The 15,352-nt window shown below is 28.4% G+C and overlaps 1 protein-coding gene across 7 annotated transcripts; it reads right to left on the minus strand.

Annotated features, from left to right (window-relative positions):
* Nucleotides 1-218: 218 nt before the first annotated feature.
* Nucleotides 219-13,286, minus strand: LOC105254238. 7 transcript variants are annotated; one of them, XM_025409977.1, is made up of 6 exons: nucleotides 5,681-5,780; nucleotides 3,668-3,757; nucleotides 3,384-3,583; nucleotides 3,255-3,273; nucleotides 3,131-3,169; nucleotides 219-2,162 (listed from the first exon to the last, which is right to left on the minus strand). In XM_025409977.1, exon 6 carries the CDS (start codon nucleotides 2,107-2,109, stop codon nucleotides 694-696), a length of 1,416 nt encoding a protein of 471 aa, XP_025265762.1. In that variant the 5' UTR covers nucleotides 2,110-2,162; nucleotides 3,131-3,169; nucleotides 3,255-3,273; nucleotides 3,384-3,583; nucleotides 3,668-3,757; nucleotides 5,681-5,780; the 3' UTR covers nucleotides 219-693. The 7 variants fall into 7 exon arrangements, 4 of the variants coding, with proteins under 4 accessions (XP_025265762.1, XP_025265761.1, XP_025265764.1 ...); XR_003122976.1 differs by lacking the exon at nucleotides 219-2,162 and adding an exon at nucleotides 2,551-3,049; XR_003122975.1 differs by lacking the exon at nucleotides 219-2,162 and adding an exon at nucleotides 2,551-3,065.
* Nucleotides 13,287-15,352: the final 2,066 nt, after the last annotated feature.

A 15,352-nucleotide genomic window follows, 5' to 3' on the forward strand; every position in this document is an offset into this window, starting at 1 on the left:
TGCCTTTTATTAAAGTTATGTAAGTTTTTCCCCGTAATAGATGAGTTACAGATAAATTGCAATTAAATTTTGTTGTAAAAAAATTTATATTATATAATTTATAATATTTTTTTATGCATATATATTTTCCAAATGAAATACATTATTATCTAAGAAAAAATCTAACCAAAGAGATAAAAACTTTACATATTAATACTTAACGATGTAAAATTATACTACGCAGTTTAATTCTTTATTCGCAACGTGTAAATAATGATCATTTTTCATAATTCTTTGATTTGATAATCTTTCATTCATTAATTATGAAGAAACACTCATAGACATCCATTTGACATGCTGCCTTTACAACTTTAACTATATAACTATGTATATTATTGTACACATGTACAAATATTCTACGTTTTAATGAAAAAATTAATAATTATGTGTCACCATGTGTAAAAATAATTTCTGATTATATATTTGCTGAATACTCTATCTCACGCCTTTATTATTTATATCTTATCTTGTACTGCAAAAAAATTTGCAGGAATATCAATTTTTAAAAACAGCAAAGAGATATTTCTTTAAAAAACAAAATCTATTTGATTTTGAATTTGATTACCTATGATTAAAAAATGGCTATGCTAAAAGTTAATAAAACTTATGATTAAATGTTAATAAGTTATACAAACTATTTTATAATTGATTGATTTAAATATGCATGACATTCCGGGATGATTCTGAATAATTTAATTTAAGTTTGGCATGTTCCTTAAATCCGAAGTTTGCCGCTCGATTTAGATCCTTATGAAACATCGCGTTCATGACAGGAAAAACACCCGGCAATTTTGTCAAATAGAGGAATTGAAACTTCAACAGTACGTACACTATTCTGTCCCAAAAATTGAGAGAACTGTACAGACGAGGCATTTTAAGTTTGAATATGTCGCAAAGATATAGCAGAAAGACTTTGTAACTGCTCAAAGAAGAAATTGCAGCGATGCCCTCGTAGAGGCATAGAGTCATGTGTTCCCATTCCGCCGTTACTGTGCGCAAGTTTGGTTTCACCCAATATTCGATACAATCTTCGATACGTTGACGTATATCTTGCAAACTGCCGCGACAGAAGTTGTATTGATCTTGCATGCCCAACAGGTAACCCAAGCCGCGCCAGAGATGACAGAAAGCTTCCAGATCTTCGTCGCTGGCATCATATATTCCGAATTGTTCTGGATAGAGTACTATCAAACCCATGCAGGCAAATTGCGTGCCAAACATGTCGCCTTGATTCAATCCCTTTATCCTTGACATCGTAAACGGGCATTGTCGGCTCTTCGCCAACGGACATGCATCCGCGAAATCCTTCGCAATCGTTTGAAACATTGGGCATTTCATATATGACATTTTGCTAGCCAGATCGATCTCATCGTCGCTCATGCTACATAACTTCTGTCGCATGGCGCGATGCAACTTTCGTACCACTTGAATGTCGTGATAGGCTTGCGTTCCTTCACACCAAGGATCACTCGTGTACCAATTCCTGAAATGTCTGATTGATGATAAGTAGCGCTTGAAAGCGTTATATGGTGTGCTGGATTTTTGACTAAGGATAAGCGGTTTCAATCCATCGGCAAAACTAAACGACAATGGTAGACTTATCAAATTGCTTAGGGAGATTGCGCAGAAATAACGCAAGGCGAATTGTTGTCCGCGGTAAAATTTGTTCATATCCAACCAATCCGGTCTCTCGTTCGCCGATCGACCGCAATCTCCATCCTCGAAGGTCGCCGGCAAAATGGATCTCAGGGATTTGGGTATGTTCGGGAAATATTTGCTAATATTGTTTATGAGATGGTTATATTGTTCTTTGAGCGTCCATTGATTGAAATCCATTGGCAAATCGTCACTGAGTTCCTGTTTGCACATTGTTATGAATTTTTTGTGTTGATCGGTACGGAAGTTCACTGAAACAAGAACCGATTTGTCACAATCATCATTAGTAGATTTAAAGTTGCTCATAAAGTCGCTGTTCTTTTGAATCTCTTCCTTCAGAGCGACGTCGTTCTTTGCGTAGTCATTCAATAAATTCTCGTCGAAAGATCGTTTTAATTCTTTAGATTGTAACATTGTGACGATTCGTTATCTTGTAAGGATCTTGTGCAAAATTCCGAATGCTGAATCTGTTTTTGGGGAAATAGAAAATATAATTAAAAACAAGTACAAAATAAAATAAGATTTTCGCCACTTTTAATTTCTTAAATGAATCTCTTATTTTATATTACTACCTATTTTTTTATATTCTTGTAGCTTATCTCAAGAGCTTCCAAAACATTGTAGTAAAGTATTTTTTCACAGTAGTTTTTGAGTTATAATGCTTGAAATAATTTTTTCATTTTACATTATAAAATATTATATCATTATATGATATTCATTTTAAATTATAAAATATCTCGTAGAATATTCATTTTTTTATTATCTTACCTAATACTTTTATGTATAATAAAAGGAATCAATTGGTTTAAAAAAACAGTTATTATATTATAAGAAAAAAAATATGTATCTGTCAAATGCAAATTACACACTTATGTAATAATGAATTCAGCTAAAGTAATATTGTTCCTTATTAGTTTATTTTCATATTAGTTTATTTACATTGCGGATGATAATATAATTTTTGACATCTATAAACTCGAGTCCATGTTTACTTCCTGACAACCGAGGACATATTTATGCAGTTCGTCGTCGAATCTCGAATCGACATGAGGCTTACAGCGGCATACTATATTATTGTAAAAAGCGCAGAATCTAGTCAGCCATGCTTCTAACCATTAATTTAAGCAAAAAAAGCTTATTTTGTTAGCTTATGTAATTATTAACAGATACATTTGAAAGACATCCTCCTCAGTCTTTTTTTTGAACGTGGTTTTCTTTCTTTCATATACCTATGTTACGCATCAGATTATCACATATATAGGACCTGCAGTTTAATGCCGATTCTACCGGAAATCGAATCCGGGGTTTTTTGGCTTTGTGGACTATAATGCGCCATCTATTATATCATGCTTGGCTTTGAAAGACACATTCTATATAATTATCGAAAGTTTTTATCATGCCAGACATATATATTTATATTTATGGTATTTTGTACCTTTTTTGAAATTTCCTTGTTCTTCGTAAAAAGCCTGTTCTATAAAAAAGACGAAAATTTTATGTAATTTTATGTAATGTATAAACGATGTCTGTGTTTTTTCTACAAAAGTTGTAGGAAGTACCATAAATTTCTTCAATACTCTAAAAAAATAAAAATTTATATTATAATTGTGATTTTACAAAGGCATAAAAGTAATGCCGTAGAAAAATATAACTTAATAGATATATTTAAAATATCAATAAATACTTACAAGAGCATGCGCACCAATTAATAATGTTCCATTAACGAATTAAAATAAAATATAGTAAAAGCTCATAAAGAGCCAACGCAGTTGTAAGGCATGTTTTTTTGGAGAAAAAAAATAATCCATGAAAACGATCACATTAAACGATCTTTCTTCTTTATTGACATCAAACGTTTCGGACTCAGTTCGAGCCTTCTTCAGTGATTCTGATAAGACAAAAAAGAACCAAATAAGATAACATTGAAAACGCAGTCATTAATAGAGAAGAGAGGAAAAAATAGTCATCATACGTGCATAGTCTTAGAGAGCGAACGTGGACCCGTCAAGGAAGCCAGATGCAAGCAGCCCTTTAAGCGTTGCAAGGCGCAAAGAGCGATGCACTAACAAAATAAATGTACACGATATAGATACAAAGCCTTGCAATAATTATAATTAGACAAAGGCAACTCCGACTCGAGAAGACGAAACAGAAACGGACACGAACACTCAGCGCGCACATAGCCGATTAAGGAAAAAGATTCGAATGCTAATAATAAACTGACGTCAAAATGTGATCCAGTGACATATAACTTCGTGTATATTTTGTATATATTTTCACGTATATTCTCTCCGTTTCGTTAGAAATGTTTTCTATTCTTCAGCAACCTTCATTAGTTCGGTTTCGTTTTAACAAAATCTATTAAAATGATTTTATTATTGCATTGTATTATAAGGGAAAGTTGCCAAAATCGTACTACTTAAAGAATTTTGGATTATTGAGAAAATATGATTATTTAAAAAAATAAATATGCCGGTAAAGATAGAGTGACATCATTATTTAAACATTTTGAGGCAATAAATAACTTATAAAGTTTTATTATTTACATATATATTCTATGCAATTGAAAGTGATCAAAAGTACAATTTTGGTAACTAATTTTTCAAATATCATACTCCAAAATCGTACCTATAAAATTTGGTTTAAATAATAGAAAGTATTTAAGATTATAATAATATAGAAGAAAATTTAATTAAACTATTTGCGAAATGGATAATGATTATCATATAATGGTTACAAATAGATAGTGGTATATAATTGATAAATATATAATCGTCAATCTTGATTTTGAATAGTCGATTAAGAGAACACAGATAACACGGTCTTACAAAGGATAAATTATATAATAGAAATTGTAACCTAACTTTCAAAATATACCACTCTAGAGAACAACTGTTGGTCGCAAATGTTAAATAATAATAGGAAACTCCATGGTGTACGATTTAGGAGATCAGTACGCATTGGTAACTTTTCCTATTTATCATTATTAATAAAAGTAATATTTAGATACATTTTTCTTTTTTTAATCTTCAAACTTTTCGATTTTTAATATTAGAATATTATTTATTAAATTTTAATGTATTGTTGGTCACCGATAACCGATACGGCATAAAAATTTATCATCGGACACCAATAACCGACATGGCGTTCAACGTGTTAAATGAATTATTGTTAAAATTGGAAGCACAGAAGTATTATCATGATTATTATAAACTTGTTTCTCATTCACATGCATCACTCGAAAAAAGAAATAATCCCGATTAGGAAACTATATTGTAAAGATAGTATGATTACTGCATGATAATTAAGGATATTTTTTTAATATTAAGAGAATAATTTTTTTCAAGAATAATTGATCATCTTGACCTCCGACTTTAAATAATACCTTCATTAGAATATATTGGAGATTAACTTACACAAATTTAGATATAAATTTGTCAGCTTATTTTAATTTATAAATAATCAATTGTTACGATTCAATATCAATAATTGCAATAATAAACATTATTTCATTTTTATCTCCTTAATTAATTTATATTGGATTTAAGTTGATAAACGATAGCACACAAATCGAAAGAGAATGATGCGTCTAGCCATGCGTTTTTCTATTAAATAGCAAAGATACAAAATTAATGAATCGAGAAATATTAGAGAACAAAAGCAGTTTAATGTTATTTTTAAGAATATGCAATAAATAGTTTGTATTAAAATTCTAAACTTGAAAGGATCACATAAAGTTAACATCAACGTTTTTCATGATATTAATTTTTAGAATATTCTCAGTAGATACATAAACTATTTATATTTTTAAAATATTTTCTTTAGACACACAAACTATTTATATTTTTAAAATATTCTTTTTGGACACACAAATTATTTATATTTTTAAAATACTCTTTTTAGACAGACAAACTCCAATTAATATAATTGAAAATAGAAAAAAATTGCATCTAAATAAATATTAGATTGAAGTTTAATAAATTACCAATAAAGAAAAACACGAAATGTTTAAGAAATAAGTTTTTCAGCGCTTTTTAGTTTTTAGTGATTCATAATACGACGGTAGAGTTGCAGAAATAATTTTGAACTTCTGCATCACACACGCGATTGCATTTATATAGTGCAATGTTCTTCCCCTCCTATTTCTTATCGGCAAACGTTAATCACGTGACATAATAGTGAGCATGCCAGGGTTAACTTATTGTTATGTAAACTTCTGAAATAGATCTACAAGTCTCTAGTGAGCATGCCAGGATTAACTTATTGTTATGTAAACTTCTTAAATAGATCTACAAGTCTTATACAATTTAAATGCACTTAAATATGTTCCACGATAAATTTGTTTGTTACATTAAAAAATTTATGAATTATTAAATATTTAATTTTATAAATGCAAATTAATATATACATATTGTTACATTGTTATATATTGTTACAATGTTATATATTTTTATTGTTACATTGTTATATATTTTTTATATAGTTTTCTTGATATTAAAAAAACTAAAACTGGCTTATATGTCCTAAACAACTAATATGCCTCTATTTGCATTTTTATATCCATTTTTATAACTCAGAAAAAGAAAGAATTTGTCTGCTTTATTGATTAATTCAGTAAAAATCCGTAACTTGTATATTTATAATGATTATTCACATGTTTTAAATTGACTCAAGTATTTTAAAGTTTCGAAGATTCTTTTTTGATTTGTCGAAAAATTTATCGAATAATTTTTAATGAATTTTTCTTAACGAACTTTTCTCAGTTTAAATATTGATAACAGCAATGTGTGAGTATTTTTTTAAATGTCTTATTCTTTACTATTCTTTCAATTTCGTATTTACTTTTATTTCTGTAATTTTTAATAAATATGTCAGTTTTCTAGCAAATTTCTTAATTTCTTTCTAAGTTATACAATGTATATACAAAAAGGCTTTGCTTGTTTAAAAGTTTAAAACACTGTTATCAAAACTGCTCTACTTTATAAAAAATGTTCTTTAATAAATATATTTGTAAGTAAAATAAATTTTCATTTTTGAAGATTTTTAATATAAAAACAAAATGATAATAATATGTACAATATGACGATTTTTGTACCTTTCTTATATTTTATAATATCTTCGATGCTATATTAACAAAATCTATTTTTAACCATTAGCACCGCTAAATATGTAGATTATACAGAACGCTAAAACGTTTTGCAAAATAGACATGCAAAAAGAAGCTGCTATGAATAAACTTCTGTGCCATGTTGGCGACTCCATTTATTTCATTTCCCTCCTCTTCTGCGGATTTATTTTAATTTAGTGTTGCGAAAGAGATCGCACGCAAACATTTAACTATTTTTAAGATCTCTGGATCTCTCGTATTGCATGCTGCCATTACATTCACTTGTCTGACAAGAAAAGATTAATTGCTTAAGTAAAAAATTAAATATTTTTTTCAAATTATTCTCGAATTTATTATAATTATCTATTCATAATAGTGAATAGTTACTAAACACTTCAATCGTCTTCAATTGTCTTCAACGTTTTGACAAATCTATTTTATTATTTATCTAATTTATTTATCAAAAATGCCACAATTTGCAGATAAATTTTACAGCTTGTAATTTTTTTATTTGAAAAAATTCTTTACAATTACGTATATAATGTAAGAAAAATTTTTTTGAAAGTATTATTTTTCCAATCTTTTTTTATTATTTTTCGGAAAATCTTAAATCTTTTATAAAATTTGTTTGTGTAAATGCGCTTTTGATGAAAAAAGAATTTCTTTTTAATTAAATTATTTTTAATAACGAGAAAGATAAAAAAAGAATGTCAATATAATTTTATTCTAAGCCTTTCTGATTTATGTTAAATAGTTGAATTATATTTTCAGAAATTTTCCATTACAATTAGGTAAATTTTGTAATTAATTTTATAGTTGAAATATAAAATATTGATAGTTATACTAAAAATAAAAAAATATTGTTTAATTTATTTCTGTGTTTGCTATTTCTTTTCTGTCATTTATTACAACTGATACTTACGTGAATGACATGCTGTTTGTTTAAATTATTGACTTAAAAAATAAGATTATAGAAAATTGCTGACAAATATCATGAATATTATATATTGTTTGTCTCTGAAAATGAACAAACTGTAATATCCATTCTTGTAAATATATATATATATATATATATACAGGGTCTACCAAAAGTATGGAAACCCCTAAATATCTCGGAAAATATACGTTTTACAGAAAAGTGTTTCCAACAAAAGTTGTAGGGTTTAAGAAGATCTATATACTGATTCTATCAGTTTGACCTTGGATGGCGTCGTCAAGGTCAGGTCAAGGTCACATTGACTTTTTTAAATGACACCCCCTACATTTGATTGCATATTCTTATAGCTTAATTCAAGAGCTTTCCAAAACACTATAATAATGTTCATTTTTATTAAGTACTTTGCGAGTTATGAGGGTTGAAATAATTTCTTAATTTTACATAAACCATAAAATATCTAGTAAACCATTCATTTTTCGATTATCTTACCTTCATACTTTTATGTACAAATTAATGAGAGGAATCAATTGGTGTAAAGAAAACACATAGTTGTTTCTAAGAAAAAATATGTAATTTGCAATTAACAATTCCATATTTTTTCTTAAAAACAACTGTATGTTTTCTTTACACCAATTGATTCCTCTCATTATTTTGTACATAAAAGTATCAAGGTAAGATAATCGAAAAATGAATGGTTTACTAGATATTTGATGGTTTATATAAAATTAAGAAATTATTTCAAGCCTTATAACTCAAAAAGTACTTAATAAAAAGGTACTTAATTATAGTGTTTTGGAAAGCTCTCGAGATAAGCTACAAGAATATGCAATGAAAAATAGGGGGTTCCATTTAAAAAATTCAATTTGACTTTTATATGATCTTCGTCCTCCACTCAAAGTAAAATTTTTAGTCATCATTAGGTACATTTTTTTAAGCCCTACAACTTTGCTATTTACAATTTTTCGCTATAGTTGATCCTTTTCGAGATATTTGACCGTTTCCGGACTTTTGCCCAACCCTGTATATATGTATATATATATATATATATATATATATATATATATATATATATATATATTTGTACATCACAATCCATATTAAATTTTGTCAATTTCTCGTTTTGAGAAAAAATTCAAGGATAATGATGTATATGTCTTATGATGTATATTATATATATAAAACGACAATGACACAAATATGATAAATTATCGTCGTACAAGGGCAATAAAATATATGTCGTAAGATGTATTATGAAACGGTAATGACACAAATATGATAGCACTTATTATTATTATGGTACAAATTTTTCTCAAATAAAAAATAATTACTAATCAAGTAATATAAAAATTATTGTGAAATAAATTTATCTTATACAAATTATTAATTTTTTAGTTAGACTGTCTGCTGTTTTGAATTAAATAATATTTTTTATAATAGCTAATTTAATCTTTTGTAATAAATCATTAATCTGATATACTATATTTAGACATCTTAAAAAATGATTTTAAAAAATCAATTCTTTCATTTTCTAATTAAAAAAATCAAAAAGATCAATTCTTTTATTTTGTAGTCAATCTTCTTCCTATAATTCTTTCTATAATACAAATAATCTTTTTTATCTTTTTTTATAATGCAGATTAATATTACATTTTAATATATAATTATAACAATTTATCAATTTATTAATTTGTATAATTATAACAATTAGAATTTTTGCTGCAATAATATATGCAACTGCTAAAATAATCTATTTAAATGAATAATGTATTTCATTACATGATAAAATTATATAATCAAATAATATCATATTTGCTGCTTGATGACATATTTTATTGCTTTGATGACATATTTTATTGCTTGATGACATATTTTATTGCCTTGATGACATATTTTATTGCCTTTTATTAAAGTTATGTAAGTTTTTCCCCGTAATAGATGAGTTACAGATAAATTGCAATTAAATTTTGTTGTAAAAAAATTTATATTATATAATTTATAATATTTTTTTATGCATACATATTTTCCAAATGAAATACATTATTATCTAAGAAAAAATCTAACCAAAGAGATAAAAACTTTACATATTAATACTTAACGATGTAAAATTATACTACGCAGTTTAACTCTTTATTCGCAACGTGTAAATAATGATCATTTGTCATAATTCTTTGATTTGATAATCTTTTATTCATTAATTATGAAGAAACACTCATAGACATCCATTTGACACGCTTCCTTTACAACTTTAACTAATATGTATATTATTGTACACATGTACAAATATTTTACGTTTTAATGAAAAAATTAATAATTATGTGTCACCATGTGTAAAAATAATTTCTGATTATATATTTGCTGAATACTCTATCTACGCCTTTATTATTTATATATTATCTTGTACTGCAAAAAAATTTGCAGGAATATCAATTTTTAAAAACAGCAAAGAGATATTTCTTTAAAAAACAAAATCTATTTGATTTTGAATTTGATTACCTATGATTAAAAAATGGCTATGCTAAAAGTTAATAAAACTTATGATTAAATGTTAATAAGTTATACAAACTATTTTATAATTGATTGATTTAAATATGCATGACATTCCGGGATGATTCTGAATAATTTAATTTAAGTTTGGCATGTTCCTTAAATCCGAAGTTTGCCGCTCGATTTAGAATCTTATGAAACATCGCGTTCATGACAGGAAAAACACCCGGCAATTTTGTCAAATAGAGGAATTGAAACTTCAACAATACGTACACTATTCTTTCCCAAAAATTGAGAGAACTGTACAGACGATGCATTTTGAGTTTGAATATGTCGCAAAGTTAGAGCAGAAAGACTTTGTAACTTCTCAAAGAAGAAATTGCAGCGATGTCCTCGTAGAGGCATAGGGTCATGTGTTCCCATTCCGCCGTTACTGTGCGCAAGTTTGGTTTCACCCAATATTCGATACAATCTTCGATACGTTGACGTATATCTTGCAAACTGCCGCGACAGAAGTTGTATTGATCTTGCATGCACAACAGGTAACCCAAGCCGCGTCAGAGATGACAGAAAGCTTCCAGATCTTCGTCGCTGGCATCATATATTCCAAATTTTTCTGGATAGAGTACTATCAAACCCATGCAGGCAAATTGCGTGCCAAACATGTCGCCCTGATTCAATCCCTTTATCCTTGACATCGTAAACGGGCATTGTCGGCCCTTTGCCAACGGACATGCATCCGCGAAATCCTTCGCGATCGTTTGAAACCTCGGTCATTTCATGTATGACATTTTACTAGCCAAATCGATCTCATCGTCGCTCATGCTACATAACTTCTGTCGCATGGCGCGATGCAACTTTCGTACCACCTGAATGTCGTGATAGGCTTGCGTTCCTTCACACCAAGGATCACTCGTGTACCAATTCCTGAAACGTCTGATTGATGATAAGTAGCGCTTGAAAGCGTTATATGGTGTGTTGGATTTTTGACTAAGGATAAGCGGTTTCAATCCATCCGCAAAACTAAACGACAATGGTAGACTCATCAAGCTTATGGAGATGGCGCAGAAATAACGCAAGCCGAATTGTTGTCCGCGGTAAAATTTGTTCATATCCAACCATTCCGGTCTGTCGTTCGCCGGTCGACCGCAATCTCCATCCTCGAAGGTCGCCGGCAAAATGGATCTCAGGGATTTGGGAAATATTTGCTAATATTGTTTATGAGATGGTTATATTGTTCTTTGAGCGTCCATTGATTGAAATCCATTTGCAAATCGCCGCCGAATTCCTGTTTGCACATTGTCATGAAATTTTTGTGCTGATCGGTGAGACAGTTCACTGAAACCGATTTGTCACAATCATCATTAGTAGATTTAAAGTTGCTCATAAAGTCGCTGTTCTTCTGAATCTCTTCCTTCAGAGCGACGTCGTTCTTTGCGTAGTCATTCAATAAATTCTCGTCGAAAGATCGTTTTAATTCTTTAGATTGTAACATTGTGACGATTCGTTATCTTGTAAGGATCTTGTGCAAAATTCCGAATGCTAAATCTGTTTTTGGGGAAATAGAAAATATAATTAAAAACAAGTATAAAATAAAATTAAATTTTCGTCACTTTTAATTTCTTAAATAAAACCTTTATTTTATATTACTACCTATTTTTTTATATTCTTGTAGCTTATCTCAAGAGCTTCCGAAATATTATAAAGTATTTTTTTATTAAGTAGTTTTTGAGTTATGAGGCTTGAAATAATTTTTTTCATTTTACATAAATTATAAAATATCTCATAAAATATTCATTTTTTGATTATCTTATCTCAATACTTTTATGTATAATGAGAGGAATCAATTGGTTTAAAAAAACAGTTATTATAAGAAAAAATATGTATCTGTCAAATGCAAATTACACACTTATGTAATAACGAATGCAGCTAAAGTGATATTGCTCGAAAACATGGCAATATAATTCTTGACATCTATGAACTCGAGTCCATAAACATGAACTCGAGTTCATAGATGTCAAGAATTATATTATCATCCGCAAAGTAAATAAACTAATATGAAAATAAACTAATAAGGAGCAATCCTTATTAGTTTATTTTCATATTAGTTTTTATTTACTTTGCGGATGATAATATAATTCTTGACATCTATGAACTCGAGTCCATGTTTACTTTTTGACAACCGAGGACACATTTATGCAGTTCGTCATCGAATTTCGAATCGACATGAGGCGTACAGCGGCATACTATATTATTGTAAAAAGCGCAGAATCTAGTGAGCCATGCTTCTAACCATTAATTTAAGCAAAAAAAGCTTATTTTGTTAGCTTATTTAATTATTATCAGATACATTTGAAAGACATCCTCTTCAGTCTTTTTTTCGAACATGGTTCTCTCTCTTTCATATACCTATGTTACGCATCAGATTATCACATATATAGGACCTGCAGTTTAATGCCAATTCTACCGAAAATCGAATCCGGGATTTTTTGGCTTTGTAGACTATAATGCGCCATCTATTATATCATGTTTGGCTTTGAAAGACACATTCTATATAATTATCGAAAGTTTTTATCATGCCAGACATATATATTTATATTTATGGTATTTTGTACCTTTTTTGAAATTTCCTTGTTCTTCGTAAGAAGCCTGTTCTATAAAAAAGACGAAAATTTTATGTAATTTTATGTAATGTATAAACGATGTCTGTGTTTTTTCTACAAAAGTTGTAGGAAGTACCATAAATTTCTTCAATACTCTAAAAAAATAAAAATTTATATTATAATTGTGATTTTACAAAGGCATAAAAGTAATGCCGTAGAAAAATATAACTTAATAGATATATTTAAAATATCAATAAATACTTACAAGAGCATGCGCACCGATTAATAATGTTCCATTAACGATGTCACGTATTAAGCTAACTCTCGTAAAACAATTTTTTACACTATTTTTCTAACAGATTGTGTCAAATATATTTATATTTTTGATTTTTGTATCTTGTATAATATAATATTTATTATATATTCAAATGTTGAGTTTAAGATTATTGTTGGAATTTGGTGGTAAAATCCGTATGTCAGCTAAATGCCACAAGCACCTGATCGTGAAATAAAAACGTACGCCAGTTTTAAGAAAAATAACTATAAATAATCTACTGTGCTTTTGTCAACACTGTGCATTAAATGTTTGAGTTAATTTGTACAAAACAATCTTACTTTATATTAGCAAGGAGAACCACTACTTGTAATTGCACGATTAGCACAAGATAAAGAGATTTGATATTGATCACCACGAGTCTTCAGACAAAAGCAAGAAGCGTTTCGTGCGTGCCACATAGGTGCTCTCTCTCAAATTCGTTCGCAGTGCTTACGTCTGATAATGTTTATTCATGCGCGATGTTTATTCAATTATTAATTAAAAATTATTTCCCAACATCCTCACCTTTTTTTAATATTTCGCTCAACTTATATAAACTAAAAATTATAAAATAAAATTATAAATAAATTAAAATAAAATTATAAAATAAAATTATAAAATAAATTAAAAAATATATTGATATCTAACAAAAATAGTCGCAAAAAGAAAAACTCGAAAAAGAAAGATTCAAATTTTAAAAACTATCAGGAAATCTTGTATAATACTGATTTCCTTATTATTACTCTATTATATTATTACTATTACTATATTAATAAGCTGGATAGAAAAGCGTATTAAAACAAAATTTAATTGATTACAAGAAAAAATTTTGATTATTAATAGACAAGCAAAAAATTGTCATAATATAACCTCCACAATAGATCTTTCTATATGCATCTCTGCGCTCATACACAAGGTGAGCACGTGTTCTTGCAGCGTTTGTGACATGCGTTTTATTTGCTTTTTTATCGTATCGGCGACTGGCATGTAAATGATTTATTTTACCGTTTTCTGCAAGTTTTTCGTACTTATTGTATGCAGTTGTCGTTTTTTACATTCTCTGCGCAACCTCTTTGAATTTTGTATTATGACAGCTTTTTGCCTATTAATAATCAAAATTTTTTCTTGTAACCAATTAAATTTTGTTTACGCTTGATACGCTTTTCTATCCAGCTTGGGTTTTTAGCCTTGATTTCTATTTTGATTTTACTCTTTAATTTACTAAAGTATTTCTGCACAAATCAAATTTAGTTTTATTAAGTGGTTTCGTGAACAAGTTTGCTAGTTGAACAACATTTTATTTTAATGACTTTTGGTTTTACTTTTTCGTGTATGAAACGATATTTAATGTCAACATATTTTAATCTTCGTTTTACTACGTCGTTCTTTATTAATTTGATCGCGCTCTGATTATCTATATTCAACTTAACTAATATTGTTTTTCCAAGAAATTGAATTATTGTAAACATTTATTTAACATCTGTTATTCTCTTATCTGTCGAATTATTTATGTATCTGCTAGTAAATTCCATAGCTTGTGCTCGGGACTGTTGGTAGTCAAATAAACTTCCAATTGTCTCTCTATATATGGATAGTCCGTCTTTGGCTTTCTTTCCTCTTTCATTCTGTACAACGGTGTATTGACTAATTTAGATCCATTCTGAACTTGTTGAAAAAGTTTTTGGAATGAGACTTTAGTGTTAATTTTAATTTGCATAACGATCGATCGATTTCAATTCCCAGAAATGATCTTGATTCTCTATCAATCCTCATTTCACAAATTCATCACCATTTTTGAACATTACAATATTTTAATAATATGACGTGCGAGTGGATAACTACAAAATTTTTATTTTAATAATGACATTTCTCAAAAACTTGATCAATTTAATTTTACTATATATATATTAAGAAGCATGTAATATTATATCAAAAAACTAAAAAAGAGAAATGAATCGAGATGAAAAGATTTTTTTTATGTTGTCTTTTTTGATAAAACGAAAAGATATTTTTTAATCGATTCGTTTTGCCGAAAAGCGACTTTTAATTTCATGAAAATGGTCCTTTAGTCGACTAACAGTCGATTGTTTAAATCGACAATAGACCATACTAGAAATAATTAACTAAACGTTGACTTAAAAAATCGACTTCAAGTTGACTAAAAAATGTCAACCATCAGTTGACAAACTTTCATGCTTTGTGTAGGTTAC

This window comes from Camponotus floridanus, unplaced genomic scaffold, assembly GCF_003227725.1.
Source record: "Camponotus floridanus strain SB8 unplaced genomic scaffold, Cflo_v7.5 scaffold3, whole genome shotgun sequence".
NCBI lineage: Eukaryota > Metazoa > Arthropoda > Insecta > Hymenoptera > Formicidae > Camponotus > Camponotus floridanus.

Coding starts and splice junctions, on each gene's coding strand:
- LOC105254238 (XM_025409978.1), bottom strand. CDS start 2,109: ATGTTACAATCTAAAGAATTAAAACGATCTTTCGACGAGAATTTATTG.